The following is a 14,706-nucleotide window of genomic DNA, read 5'->3' on the forward strand; positions in this document are numbered from 1 at the left end:
CTTAATTCTCCTTTTCCTAGTTGGCAATACATATTCCTAGTGGGATGATACACATGTCAGCCCGGAGGTTAACAATTCCAGCAACCTCAGAGGTAAGCCTTGGGGGTGGGGGTGGGGGTGGGGGCAAAGGCTCCAGTGGCAGCTTCAGAGTTCTGAGAGGGTACGCCATGTTATGAATCATGGCCTCTAAAATCCCTCACTGCCACATCCTAGAACCTTACTGCATTTGGAGACAGAGCTTTAAAAACTTTTGTAGTCCAGGTATTACTGCCGGAAGCGGGTGTGGCCGCATGGGCCTAGATGGCGCCCTGGCCCATTGCCAGGCCCACGAACCCCACTTGTTTTGTTAGACCTAGTGGGGAAACCCCCACCCCATTCCCGATTCGGCGTGCACCCAAAAAATCACGAAGGACCATCTCTTGCTGTAATTACATGAGGACGTTTAATTACGGAGCTCTGGACCGACATGCATCCCACACAGGAGATAACGGATGTCGGCCACGAGGCTCGAAAGCTAGGAGTTTTTATGGAGTAAGGGGCTTAGGGGTGTGGAATTCAGCATAGCGACACACTATTGGCTTATTCAAACATTAACAGAAGGATTACAGAGCAACAGGACTTTGTTCCTGTGGGCTGGGGGCTTATCTTTGTTCACATAGCAACCAGTTGATGTATGACTTTTACCTGGCGCCAAGGGGCAATAGACAGAGGGGGAGGTTCCGGCCAAATGGTGGGGACTCAGACAAGATAGCCTTGCCTGCGTCCTTGAATTCTTTTCATCTTCACAGTTAAGATGTTCTTAGGAATGCCTTAACAACAGCCCTGCCCTGGCAGGCCTGGGGGCTGTTCGCTTTGTTCCCAGTCCCAGGCCTGGGCAGTGGGCTCCTAAACAACTCACAGTTTACAATATTTTACCTTCCTTCATTCCCCTCTTCTTCTACTAAGTAATTCTAATCTTAGAATTTCAGAAGTCTATATCTCTGTGCGGAGAATACTGCATTTACTCTATTTTAACATGGGAACAAAAACAGAATAAGAAGGATCAGTAAACAGAACTAGGCAGGGACCCTTTTAGCGAGGCTTGAGGGTCTGGGCATGACACAGGTGCACGTAGATCAGATCTCTGGCTGGAACTGGTGAGATGTCCTTGGGGTACCCAGCTCATTCACTGTAGCCAGTTGTGACCAGACTTCTTTCTGTACCACCTGCAAGCCTTTTAACTTAGCATACAGATCATTATTATAACATAGGTTTAAACACATCATTTAAGACTATGATGGGCATAGGAGCCCCATAAAGGATTTTAAAAAGAGTAAGACTGAATCAAGAGGGAGTATTTCTAGTACGTTTAAATAGGGCATAGGGAAGGAGCACCAAGTCTGTGTCAGTCTCTGATTAATTTTGTCAAGGTCTGTTTTAGAGTTTTATTTATTTTTTTTAATCTGTCCTTAGCTCTGAGGTCTGTACACAATGTAATTTTCATTTGACCTCTAAATACTTGGCCACACCCTGACTTACCTGGGCAACAAAGGCAGGGCCATTATCTGACACTATTGCTTTTGGCACTCCGAACCTTGGAAAAATTTTCTTTAATAATCTTCTTGATGACTATGTGAGCAGTCTCATTTTTACAGGGAAAAGCTTCTACCCATTTTGAGAACGTTCACAAAAACCAGAAGGTATTCATACACATATTTTTCTCAGTAAAGTCTATTTCCCAGTTGATGTCAGGTCTGTCTTTCCAAGGGAGGACTAGTTTTTTTCTTTTAGTTTTTACTATTTTATACAGGGTTTCTTTTACCAGTCTTAATTTGTCTATAACTTGATAGTCTTCAGACTGCCAGGATCATTGCTCTTTGGGATGCCTGTTTGGCGGTTAGATCTGCCATCTGATTTCTTTTGGCCACAGCATCTTAGGTCTTTCTCTGCAGATGTTAACAGCTCTCTTTGTCTGTATATTGTTCCATACAGTGGCAAAAGCATACCTGCTGTCAGTGTAGACTTCTCTTTTGTTATTTATAGAGCTTGTATCAAAGCCACAAGTTCAGCTTTCTGGGCTGAAGTCCCTTCAGGGAGGCTGCTGGCCTAGATCACTTGCTTTTTGTTCACCGCTGCACTGCTGTCCCCGCCTTCCGCTTACCTTCAACCGTGAGGCTACTGCCATCCGTGTACCAGTTCAAACCCTCAGGCCAAGGCTGATCTGATCCTTCAGATCATTTCCAGTATCAGTTCCTTCTGCCAGAATGTCAGAGCAGTGATGAGTAGGTGAAGTCTCAGCAGGTTAGCAGGGGAAGCGAAGGTCACTTGTTCAGTCAACAAAAAGCTCTGATAATGTGTCCATCAGTCAGGGGAACGGTTGGATAATGTTTTCCAGAGCGTTAGTCAGCCATCGGTCAGGGAGGCTGAACCACACTTTTAGGGCACGTGCCAAGTTTTGTCTAAGAGTCAATTTATCTGCGTCCTTGACCAGAAGCCACAATATGTAGACAAGCAGGCCATCTTACAGCCACCAGATCTAATTTTTTTATAAGTATGCCACCGGTCTTTTTCAGGGTCCCAATCTCTGAGTAAGAACCTCTTTGGCAATACCTTTGTTCTCAGTCACATTTAAGAGTCCCAAAGTTGGGGACAACATTAGGGCAGTCTCAATAGCATCTAAGGCCATCCAAGGTTGTTCTTTATTTTTTTATACGAAGGGCTGTTTATCTCTTTAATTTAGCAAAACCTGAAATCCACAGTCTGCTAAGGCCCGCAGTGTCCAGGAACTTTTTAAACTTGCTTTGCACTGGTCGGTGGAAGAATATGAAACACAGTCTCTTTTTTAGCTGCTTCAACAGGTAGGCCACCAGTCTCTTCTAAGGACTGAGCTTCTGTGTTAGCACCCCTTTTGCTATCTCTTTACTTTTAGCCACGAACAGGTGAAGGGTTTGGTCATGAGGGGGGCTCCTCTTCTTTTTGTTAGGGCAGTCTCTCACCCAGTGCTCTTTTTTTTTTAACAGTAAACACTTTGATCTTTAGCCAAAAGCTTTCTTTTGTTGCCAGGTACTAAGTTTTCTAGTTTCCCTGACTTTTGTGGCCAGCATTTCATTTTTTTTTAATCTTTTTTAAAAAATTTTCTGGCTCCCTATTTCTTACAGATCATTTTTAAGTGCTAGCATTATTAGCAAGTGTCACTTTGCTAGGTTCTAGTCTTTGTCATTTACCTCTCTTTGCTCCTGTTTCCTAACTGTAATAGAGATCTCATATAATGTCTCTCTCTCTCTCTCTATATATATATATATATATCTTTTTGTTCCTCTTCCTTGTCTTTGCTTCCTTTGGATGTTATCTAATTATTACATCTATATTTTGTCACTTATCTTCTCTCATAGTTTGCCTCTACCCTGGTTTATCTTTCTGTCTCACAGCACATCTCTGATTCTGACTCTGGTCTCTGTCTTTGTCAGCCTCATTTTACTGGTTTCTCTTTTAAATATCTCTCATTCAGAGTATCTCTCTCATTTCAGACCTCTCTAATTTCTTTTATCTCTATTTTTACCTCTCCTCACTGTTAACCTATCTCTTCTGAGTCTGCTGAAGCTTTGCTCTCAGCTCTTCTTTGCAGACCTCTATCCTTCTTTTGTTTCTCTTCCTCTGCACTTTCTTATCGACTTATGCTAACTTTCTTACTGACTTACCCTGTCCTTCTCTTAACTTCTGTAACTTTCTATTACCTCGGTCAGATTGTTGGGACACTTTCTAGTCCCACAGAGACGAGACCCTCATCAGAGCCTGGCAGTTAGACTCGCAGGTGCTCCTTACCTTGGACAGAAGCCCCAAGTGGGTGGATGCCTCCCTCACTGGAGCTTGGAACAGACTCACTGCCAGCAGCTCAGGGCGGTGCCTGAGAAGAGAAAACATGTGGGGCAGAGAAGGGAGTGCAGCTCTCACATCTGGCTGCACCAGACCACTGATATCTCAAAATGAAAGCATTTTTTCTCTGTTAACAAGAGACAGGATGCAGGGGACAGGGGAATGAGAAGCAACCAGGGAACCTGTGGCGCAACCAGAACTGGTAACACAGGTGGGACTCAAACCCACAATCTCAGAACTGAAAAACCAAGACACAAATTCAGCGGTTCCACACTTAGACACTTAGACAACAGACAACAGACAAGACTCACACAAACAAACGTACCTCCAAGGGGTCCTTCGGGGTTCTTGGGTGTCACGCAGATCTCGCTTGGGCCTCCAAAATGTTAGACCTAGTGGGGAAACCCCCACCCCATTCCCGATTCGGCGTGCACCCAAAAAATCACGAAGGACCATCTCTTGCTGTAATTACATGAGGACGTTTAATTACGGAGCTCTGGACCGACATGCATCCCACACAGGAGATAACGGATGTTGGCCACGAGGCTCGAAAGCTAGGAGTTTTTATGGAGTAAGGGGCTTAGGGGTGTGGAATTCAGCATAGCGACACACTATTGGCTTATTCAAACATTAACAGAAGGATTACAGAGCAACAGGACTTTGTTCCTGTGGGCTGGGGGCTTATCTTTGTTCACATAGCAACCAGTTGATGTATGACTTTTACCTGGCGCCAAGGGGCAATAGACAGAGGAGAGGTTCCGGCCAAATGGTGGGGACTCAGACAAGATAGCCTTGCCTGCGTCCTTGAATTCTTTTCATCTTCACAGTTAAGATGTTCTTAGGAATGCCTTAACAACAGCCCTGCCCTGGCAGGCCTGGGGGCTGTTCTGCTTTGTTCTCAGTCCCAGGCCTGGGCAGTGGGCTCCTAAACAACTCACAAGTTACAATATTTTACCTTTCTTCAGTTTACTGCCTTGCCCAGGTATGCGCAGTGAAAAACCATACGTATTCCTCGTGATCCAGATCTGTCAGCCTATCGGTGACCGACCTGAGGTCGTGCCTGGAATGTGTGTGTGTGTGTGTGTGTGTGTGTGTGTGTGTGTGTTCTGATTAGATGAGGTGAGGCAGAGCGAGGTGAGGTCAGGCACCTCCAGGATAGGAGTATAGCCCTTGCCCTAAGTAGTAGAAGTTGTTGTAAGTAAGAAAAGCTGCAAGAAGGAGTAGAAGAAGAAGCTGCTGGGGAAGAGAGCTGTAGGGGAAAAAGCCACAAGAAGTTGCTGTGTGAACCCGCCTTGGTGTCCATGTTGTTCTTGTCTCCGCGGGCGGCAAGGACGGTAACATATTACGACACATACCTCCCACCAACTGGGAGACAGAGGCAGAGAAGGAATCTCTGTTTGAGGCCAACTTGATCTAAATAATAAATTCTGGGCCAGCCAGGGCTACACAAAGAGACCCTGTCTCTAATAATACAATAACAACAATAAAGAGCTTGTTAAGATAAATAAAGCCCCAGCCCAATATACCTGTGCCCTCATAAGAAGAGGAAATGTAGCCGGGCATGGTGGTGCACGCCTTTAATCCCAGCACTCGGGAGGCAGAGGCAGGCGGATTTCTGAGTTCGAGGCCAGCCTGGTCTACAAAGTGAGTTCCAGGACAGCCAGGGCTACACAGAGAAACCCTGTCTCGAAAAACCAAAAAAAAAAAAAAAAAAAAAAAAGAGGAAATGTTAACATAGACACACAGGAACAGAGAAGGCGGTCATCCTCAGGACAAGGTGAGAAGCTGTATTCATTATTTTTCTTGTCACTGTTATCCTGGTACAAGATACAAAGTAATCTAAAGGGTTTAATTGAGCTCACTGTTGTAGGATACAGTTGGCTGGGAAGGCTTGATATAGCCGGTCACATTGCAGCTGCACTCTGGAAGCAGAGAGTAAACAGGAAGTCCTTAGGAGGCTGTGATAGTCTGAATAGTAATGACCTCCATAGGATCATAGATTTGAATGCTTGGTCACCAGGGAGTGGCTTTAAGGAGGTATGGCTTTGTTGGCATAGGTGACTGCTCACTAAAGGAAGTGTGTCACTTGGCTGTGAGGTTTCAAATACTCAAGCCATACCCAGTGTCTCTCCGTTCCTGTTGCCCATGGATCCTGATGTAGAACTCCTTCTCCAGTACCATGTCTTTCTGTGCACCTCCATGCTTCCTGCCATGATGATATTGGACTGAACCTCTGAACCTGTAAGCTGGCACCACTGAAATGTTTTCCATTGTAAGGTTTACTGTGGTCATGGTGTGTCTTCACAGCAATAGAAATCCTAACTAAGACTTTAAAGGTTCCACAACCTTCCCAAACAACATCACTATATGGGGACCAAGTGTTCAAATAAGGTACACCTACAGGGATCACATCACATTGGTCCACAGCAGAAACCTCCCAAGGAACCAGCTAACACCGCAAGCTCAGACTTCCTGCCTCAGGAACTGAGAAAACAGATGCTTATGGACATCTGTTAGGGCAGCCTCAGAAAACTGCTCCATGTGTAAGTCATGAACTTGGCCACCATATTCAACAGTAAGATGTCTACTCTGAAGCAGGATCTAAAATGTGCATGCATGCCTAAAACAAAGCACCCAGTCCTTATATGCACAAGCCTCTGTGGCCCTTTCTTTCCCATTTTTAAACTTTTATTCACAAAATTATGGTCCACTTCTGAATTGGCCCATGCTACAAGCTAGATCCCAGAGGTTAGCCTAATGCCAGGTGACCAGAGTGCAACATTAGGAAGCTAAGACAGACTGTCTGGGAGGGGCTGAGTGTTGGAGACCATACCGTGAGAAAGCAAGCCTTTCACAGTCTCCCACCCTAACAAGCCAAATGGCCTTGCGCTAAGGAGCCAGTCATCACCCACTCCTCCCTATTCCCTTCCTGGCACCTGAGGCAGTAAAAAGTTGAATTATAGTCCCCTCTTCCTGACTCCCAAGACTTCTAAGGGCATGAGTTATGTGCTGAGCCCAGCCTGACACCCAAGGCTGTTAAGGAGGGATCTACATTCCAGAGATAAGACACAGAGTGCCTCCCGCCTGCAGCCTGAATTCTGCCTTCATGTCCCCAGATGCCCACTTCTTTGTTCTTTGTTAATTCCCCCTCAGCCCCTCCCTATTTCCCCTTGCTGTATGCTTATAACCTGGCGTTTCAGGCTAATAAACTGAGACCTTGATAGGAACCTCTTCTTGGTCTCCGCTTCTCTTTCCCTTCTGCCCACTTCTCTTCCAGGTTTGCAGCCCCCCCTCACACCCATGAATAACTGGGTCCTGCTGGGTGGAACAGCTGAGAGAGTGACATCTGCTCAGGGAGGAGCCGCTGCCCTTAGAGACCTGTGTGCTTCTCTTCAGCATGCTCAGAATGGGGTTCCATGCAGAACAGTGGTGGATCTCAGCTGTGGGGCTCAGCGGGGGGCCATGTGTCCCATGAGTACTGCCATGGGCAATGCCATGTTTGGCAGTCCTCTTCCTCTTTCCAAGGTGACCTTGCTCTGGGTCAGTCTTTGTTCCAGCATGGTGTATGGTCTTGAGAAAGACAATGGCATCTTGGTTCAAACAAAAATAGAAGAACTGGCAGGAGCTGGAGCCTCATTGGTGTAGTGTTTATCTAGCGTTCAGGGAGCCCTAGGTTTCATTCGCAGCACCACATAAACCAGGCTTGGTGGCATCCAGCGGTTATCCCAGCACTAGAGAGGGGAGGCAGGAGGATTATTAATTCAAAGTCATAACAAGTTTGAGGCCAGCCTAGGATATATAAGAACCTGTCTTTTTAAGTTTTTTTTTTTTTTTTTTTTTTTTTTTTTTTTTTTTTTTTTTTTTGCTTTTTCGAGACAGGGTTTCTCTGTGTAGCCCTGGCTGTCCTGGAACTCACTCTGTAGACCAGGCTGGCCTCGAACTCAGAAATCCGCCTGCCTCTGCCTCCCGAGTGCTGGGATTAAAGGCGTGCGCCACCAACGCCCAACGAACCTGTCTTTTTAAAAAGAAAAAATTTTTTAGGGGGTTGGTGAGATGGCTCAGCAAGTAAGAGCACTTACTGCTCTTCCAAAGGTTCTGACTTCAAATCCCAGCAACCACATGGTAGCTCACAACCACCCGTAAAGAGCTCTGACACCCTATTCCGGAGCATTTGAAGACAGGTACAGTGTACTTATTTATAATAATAAATAACTCTTTGGGCCAGAGCAGCAAGCAGAGACTGAGCGAGCGGGCTGACCAGAGTGAAAGGGGTTGACTGGTAGAGGTCCTAAATTCAGTTCCCAACAACTACATGAAGGCTCACAACCATCTGCACAGCTACAGTGTACTCATATACATAAAATAAATAAATCTTTAAAAAATTTTTTTTAAAGAAAGGACCTCCCAGCACCCCACCCCCAACTCTGCAGCAGCCTATAGGCAGCCTGTGGCTCACACCTGTCCAGTAGACCCTATTCCTAGGACTTTGACTCTATAGCCAGGAACCCAGGTATCAGGCAGGAAGTGGCCATCATATCCATCTCCGCAGCTACCAACCCATTCTGTCCCTGCTTTGGCCTCTGCTATGACATCCTAGTGCCCTTGACATCCTGTCCTCAAAATTTTCTCATTGTGAAAGTCTGTTGTTCAGACTAAAGGATCCAGTTGGAATTGAAGTGATGGTCATCTTCCAGTACACCTCAGAGCTGGTCCTTTATGTGTTACCAGTGACACTTCAGAGACCCCAGGGATGAGTGGTTTTTGTTGGTGTGTATTAATTGTGCAAAATAGTAGTCATGGATATGCATTTGGAGCATGTTTATAATGTACTTTGATTATATTCTTACACCTTCATTATCCTCTCTTGGCTCCCCTCTGGCTGCTCCCTCTAGGGTATGAATTTTAAATGCTATGTCCAATTTAATCTAGATTAAAAGTTGGCCACATTGGGGGAGATAGGAGAAAGGAGCCTCAGCAGGCCACAGACTTTTTTCGGGGTTAGGGACAATAACAACAGCCCAGCCTTCCCACAGCCTCTGAAGAAGTAGCCGTGAGGCCCCAGAAGTGTTGTTGGTGCTGAGGTGCATCTTGCTGGGGCACAGATTTGCTCACTGATTTTGTACTTTGATTAGAACTAAGTGGGCAAACTACAGCCTTCAGGCACATCTGGTAGGCTGGCTGTTTTTGCAAATAGTGTTTTTAGCTCCCAACTTCCTACCTGCGCCAATGGCAGAGCAGAGTCAATGAAGGCAAAGCTGAGAGCAAAGCTGGCTATGGCTCTTGATAGGTACAGATGCCTGAGCTAAGGCAGAAAGACCCACTGAGCTGTGAGTTTTGCTTGCATTTCTGAGGGCCGGTCACTGTCCCTTTTGCCTGTTTATTGCTTCTGTTTACAACAATGTGTTCTTGTTTCCAAATTGGTCATACATTCATGTAGTGAAAGAGTTAATTACTGGACACCTGAACTCTCCATGAACTCTTCAGCTCAGAGTTCTCTTACCCCTCCCATCCAGAGATAGTTCCCGGAGCACTCCTGAACTTTTTACCCCAAGGTACCCCCTCCCAATTGGAAACTGCTCCAGGAACATTTTTTAGATAAGGGGTCTCCTGGAAAAAACCTAGTCCTACCCCTCCCAACTGAAGACTATGCCAAGAACATTTTTGAGATAGGGGCCTCCTGGTACTGTCCCAGAATGTTCCAATAGATCGAGTACATTGCCAAAATATAGGACACGACCCCTTGGTTATGTAAAGCCCCTTGGCAGAACACCTTGGTGACGTAAAACTTGTACTTTTTCCCTGGTTATTTCCTATAAAAGCTTGTGAAAAGTTTGGGCTAATTGCCGAATCTCCTCTGCGAGTTTCGACCCCAGATATCTGGTATATGTGCTTTTTATGTTCTTTCTTGTCATTGCTGTAGTATTAAATCTTGCTCTCTATACATCTTAAGTTCGGTCTCAGTGTCTTCTTGGGTGCGCGGCTGACCCGAGGCTTGAGTAAGTGCCTCCCTTTGGGAGTTTTGGAGTCTTTCAGTAGTACAACTGAAATCGGACACATAGGAAGGTTCTTTTTTGTTTTATTTTGTTTTGTTTTTGTTTTTCGAGACAAGGTTTCTCTGTATAGCCCTGGCTGTCCTGGAACTCACTTTGTAGACCAGGCTGGCCTTGAACTCAGAAATCTGCCTGCCTCTGCCTCTGCCACCCGAGTGCTGGGATTAAAGGTGTGTGCCACCACACCCGGTCCCCATAGGAAGGTTCTTGTCTTAGTCAGGGTTTCTATCCCTGCACAAACATCATGACCAAGAAGCAGTTGGGGAAAAAAGGGTTTATTCAGCTTACACTTCCACATTGCTGTTCATCACCGAGGAAGTCAGGACTGGAACTCAAGCAGGTCAGGAAGCAGGAGCTGATGCAGAGGACATGGAGGGATGTTCTTTACTGGCTTGCTTTCCCTGGCTTGCTCAGCCTGCTCTCTTATAGAACCAAGACTACCATCCCAGAGATGGTCCCACCCACAAGGGGCCTTTCCCCCTTGATCACTAATTGAGAAAATGCCTTACAGTTGGATCTCATGGAGGCATTTCCCCAACTGAAGCTCCTTTCTCTGTTATAACTCCATCTGTGTCAAGTTGACACAAAACTAGCCAGTACAGTTCTGTTCCCTCATCTTCCCATCACACAGCATGTTCCAGGAAAATGACCAACCTCAAGGAGAGTGACAGTTTCAGGGACCAAATGTGTCCCGACCTGCAGAATAGTGAATGGTGAACGAGGACTGGGAACCACCTGGAAGAGAATGGGAGAACAAGAAACCCAAAGAATGCCGGGCTTGGTGGTGCACGCCTTTAATCCCAGCACTTGGGAGGCAGAGCAGGCGGATTTCTGAGTTCGAGGCCAGCCTGGTCTACAAAGTGAGTTCCAGGACATCCAGGGCTATACAGAGAAACCCTGTCTCGAAAAACAACAACAACAATAACAACAACAACAACAAAAAAACAACAAAAAACAAAAAAACAAAAAAAGAAAGAAACACAAAGAATGGACAGCAAGTTACAGAAAACTCTGATCAAGCTGACAAATTTTATTTTTCCCAGCCTCCCCCCCCTTTTTTTTTAATTTCTGAAAGCTTTTAATTTATTCCCTCCCAAAAGACCAGCTGCAATCAAAGGGTTTGAAAGGTCAAGATTTTATTGTCTTCATAACAAAATCGGCTTAGAACGGGATCACTTGGCCCTTTCTCTTCTTGTCTCCTCCTAATTCAAAATGCTTGCATCTCTTAATAGCCAGCATCCTCTTAGATCTGCAGCTGGGCTCAACACACTCCAGTCTCAGCACAATCTTCTTTGTAGTTTTAGCCTTTTTGCAGAAAATAGGCTTAGTTTGCCCACCATAGCCACTCCATTTCCTGTCATAACGTCGTTTTCCCTGGGCATACAGAGAATCCTTGCCCTTCTTGTACTGTGTCACCTTGTGGGGTTGGTGCTTCCCACATTTCTTGCAGAATGCCTGGCGGGTCTTAGGCATGTCCACCATGTTCGAAGGAGCGCCCAGGCAGGTTTTATACCCAATGGAAGCAGGATATGGGGCGGGGCATGGAGCAGGGCTGCTTAGTCTTCTGGGGAAAGCACCTGCTCCCAAGAACAGAATGCTGGCTGGGTACAGAAAGGACAGAAGAGCTTGCTAGGTACCTGCCCACTAAAATCTATAGCTACTTGTTCTACCTGACTTTAAGATCTATCGCAATTTGTTCTCCGCTGAGCTAGTTCTTTCCCACAGAGGTCTCAACTTTTCCCAAAGAGATCTCAACTAAGCTAGTACTTTTCCAGTAAGGCCAAGACTTTGTGAGTAAGCACGTATGGTTGACAAGTTAACAGTTAACATTCAAACAGGGTCACTCCCTACACAAATGTACTCCTGGATCTCTCAGAACAGAGAGAAACTTTTAGATCAGTTCCTCTTGAAAAGGTCAGCTTAGGGACTGTGAAAAGGTCATGAAACACTCGCCCCTCTGGAAGGGAGAGGCTATTTAACATTTCTCAGACTAAAGGGCAGGAACCGGCCTGTGGGTGGGGACACTTTCCACAGGACAGACTGCCCACCTTCAGACAAGGGAAGTCCTTGGCCCTAAAGACCAATCAGTTTAAAGGGTGCACTGTACCGCCAATCATATTGTGCCTAGTTGCTGATGCTCTATTCTGCCCTTGGAAACCGTATAAAAACTTGCCAACTGGGTGCTGAGGGTCGCTGCCTCTCCTTCGGGTCTGGGACAACCCCAGTGCACTGGAACAATAAATTCCTCTTGCTTTTTGCATCGATCCTGGCTCCACGTGGTTTACTAAGGGGATCCCCAGTAAGCTAAGGCTCCCCGGAGTCTTACATTTGGTGCATGGGCCAGGAAGTGACTCCCTGTGGGAAAACACTGGAACAGTGAATCAGAGGTCTCAAGCTTTTAGCGTGGTTCCTGTTTGTCTTTCTGTTCATCAAAATCTGAGTCCGTAAGTTTGTTTGAACTTTTGCTTGCAAGTGTAGGGAGGCTCAGAGAGCTTATGGTGTCTGGTGCAGTGAACTGTGACAGGCAGATGTGCCTTAACTTTGCAAAGTTATGGACTGAAGGATGCTTCAGGCCCCCTGGAGAGAGCCGGGAGGGCTCTGCTCCTTCTGGAAACCACAAGACAATGTCCCCGGGAGCCAAGTCTTGCTATAACCTGGTTTATCTGGCTCCTACCGTATGGGCAGGAGCACCTGGTGTCTGTAACTGGGCCCATGGAAGGGGCAAACTGTGTGTTTATTGTCTTTATCTGTGTTCTTGTACTTGGACGCCCAGCCATGACAGGGTTGAGCTGTCTGTGTGGTTGATTGTTTTTCTTTGTTTGTTGTTATCTATGTTCTTGGACTTAGATTGACAAACATTTTTTTGGACATTGGACAGACTGAAAAACAAGTTAGTTACTCTCTGTTCCTCTGAATGGCCCACTTTCGTAGTAGGGTAGCCACCTGTAGGGATCTTCAAATTGCAGGTGATCAAAGCAGGAAAGGAGAGAGTCTTTGGGCCAGGATCCCTCGGGCACCCAGACCAAGTGCCCTATATAGTTACCTGAAAAAAAAAAAAATCCAGTGGAGGATACCACCACCCCCCCTTGTTGGTAAAAGCCTTTCTTTTTCCAGGACCCACCTCACAGGCTCTGGCTGTCAGGAAGAAGGAAGTCTGGGAGGAGAGATCTGGACCTGAGAAACTTCTGGTCCTCTAAGACTCTTCAACAAGAGAGTTGTTACTCTGAGACCCTCCTCCTCCAAATCTCCCTACCCTTGCCCCCCATGGCCCCACCAGTGCCAGTACAGGTTCCGGGGTCCTCAGCCCATAGGAGACCGGGGCCATTGTACCTCCCCACCTTTACCGGTCGAGGAGTGGGAGGAGACTCCCACCTTCTCTGCTCTGCCATGAGGACATAAAGTCTGAGAGCGACCTCCCCTGATACCATTGTGGCTCTCCCACTAAGGGCTGGTTAATCTCTTTGAGAGTGTTTTATTTATAATGCAGGAAGCCAGAAGCCAGGAAGAATACCCCCTCAGACACAGGGGGCACCATCGATTGACCAGGCTGTCATGGACAGTGGGCTTTCCCTGACTAGACCTGACTGGGACTTTACATTTGACCAAGGTACGTGAGGTTAAGCAGAGACCAGATGAATTGCCCGCAGCCTTTCTAGAGCACCAATACACACCCTATGACCCCAGCAGCAAAGAGCATAAAATTGCCGTGACAATGGCTTTCATAGACCAGGCTAGTAGAGATATCAGGGAAAAGCATCAGAGGCTAGAAAGACAGAATAAGTCCTTGAAGAATTTAGTTCAGGTTGCTGAGAAAGTCAACCATAACAAGGAGACAGAGGAGGAAAAGGAGCAGAGAAAGAGAAAAAGGAAAAGCGACAGGGAAGGAATCTACAGAGTCCTGACTCTCAGGCTAGACTTAAAATATACAGAAGAAGAAAGGACTCAGATTGCTAGCCATCCTACCAACTATTACCAAGAGAAGGTAGAACAATGGCGCACACAAGAAGGGGGAACTATACTCCCCAGAAAGCAAGCAAAAGACTTACTAGGCCAAATGCATCAATGGACTCATTTAGGGGATAAAAAGCTTGTCCAAGCAGTTAAGGGGCCTAAAGTATATATAATGGACCTCAGGCTCTGGTCCAGAGCGATAGTAGAACAGTGTAAGGTATGTTGGCAAGTGAATGCTTATGCAGCCAAGAGTGAACAGGGCAAAAGACCTAGGGGAGAACGGCCTGGAGTTTATTTGGAGGAGGACTTTGCAGAAGTTAAGCCAGAAAAATATGGTTACAAATACCTTCTGGTATTTGTAGATGTTTTCCCTGGATGGGTTGAAACATACCCCACCAAGCTAGGTACCCTTGTTTTCATTCCTCAGCACCAAAGGATAGTAGGGCGATGACTAACCTGTGTTATGGAAGGTGTTGGGCTGGTGGTGTCTTGCAAGGAATTGTGTGTGAGAAAATGAGGTTCAACCTTTATCACCTCCATGGTTCTCTCCTGCACACTGTAGCTGTGAATATCCACTGTATGCTCTAACTGAGAACAACACCTCTATGGTAGGAAGCTGGTAGGAGGTGGGCTCATGAGGGGAGGGATGTACAACGTGAGGTAGACTGAACTTCCAAGAAATCATTTCTGCTTGCATAGAAAGAAATTGGGGGGCTGGAGAGATGGCTCAGCAGTTGAGAGCAATGACTGCTCTTCTGAAGGTCCTGAGTTCAAATCCCAGCAACCACATGGTGGCTCACAACCATCCATAATGAGATCTGACTCCCTCTTCTGGGGTGTCTAAAGACAGCTA

The 14,706-nt window shown here is 46.3% G+C and overlaps 1 protein-coding gene across 1 annotated transcript; it reads right to left on the minus strand.

Annotated features, from left to right (window-relative positions):
- Positions 1-11,021: 11,021 nt before the first annotated feature.
- LOC110289580 (large ribosomal subunit protein eL42-like) lies at positions 11,022-14,637 on the minus strand. Its single transcript, XM_021155858.3, has one exon. It carries the CDS (start codon positions 11,382-11,384, stop codon positions 11,064-11,066), a length of 321 nt encoding a protein of 106 aa, XP_021011517.1. The 5' UTR covers positions 11,385-14,637; the 3' UTR covers positions 11,022-11,063.
- Between the last annotated feature and the right edge of the window lie 69 nt (positions 14,638-14,706).

Source organism: Mus caroli, unplaced genomic scaffold (assembly GCF_978045245.1).
Source record: "Mus caroli unplaced genomic scaffold, Mus_caroli_1 scaffold_2, whole genome shotgun sequence".
Taxonomy (NCBI): Eukaryota; Metazoa; Chordata; class Mammalia; order Rodentia; family Muridae; genus Mus; species Mus caroli.

Bases quoted from the DNA above. Each gene is read 5' to 3' on its own strand.
- LOC110289580 (XM_021155858.3), bottom strand. From the start codon at position 11,384: ATGGTGGACATGCCTAAGACCCGCCAGGCATTCTGCAAGAAATGTGGG.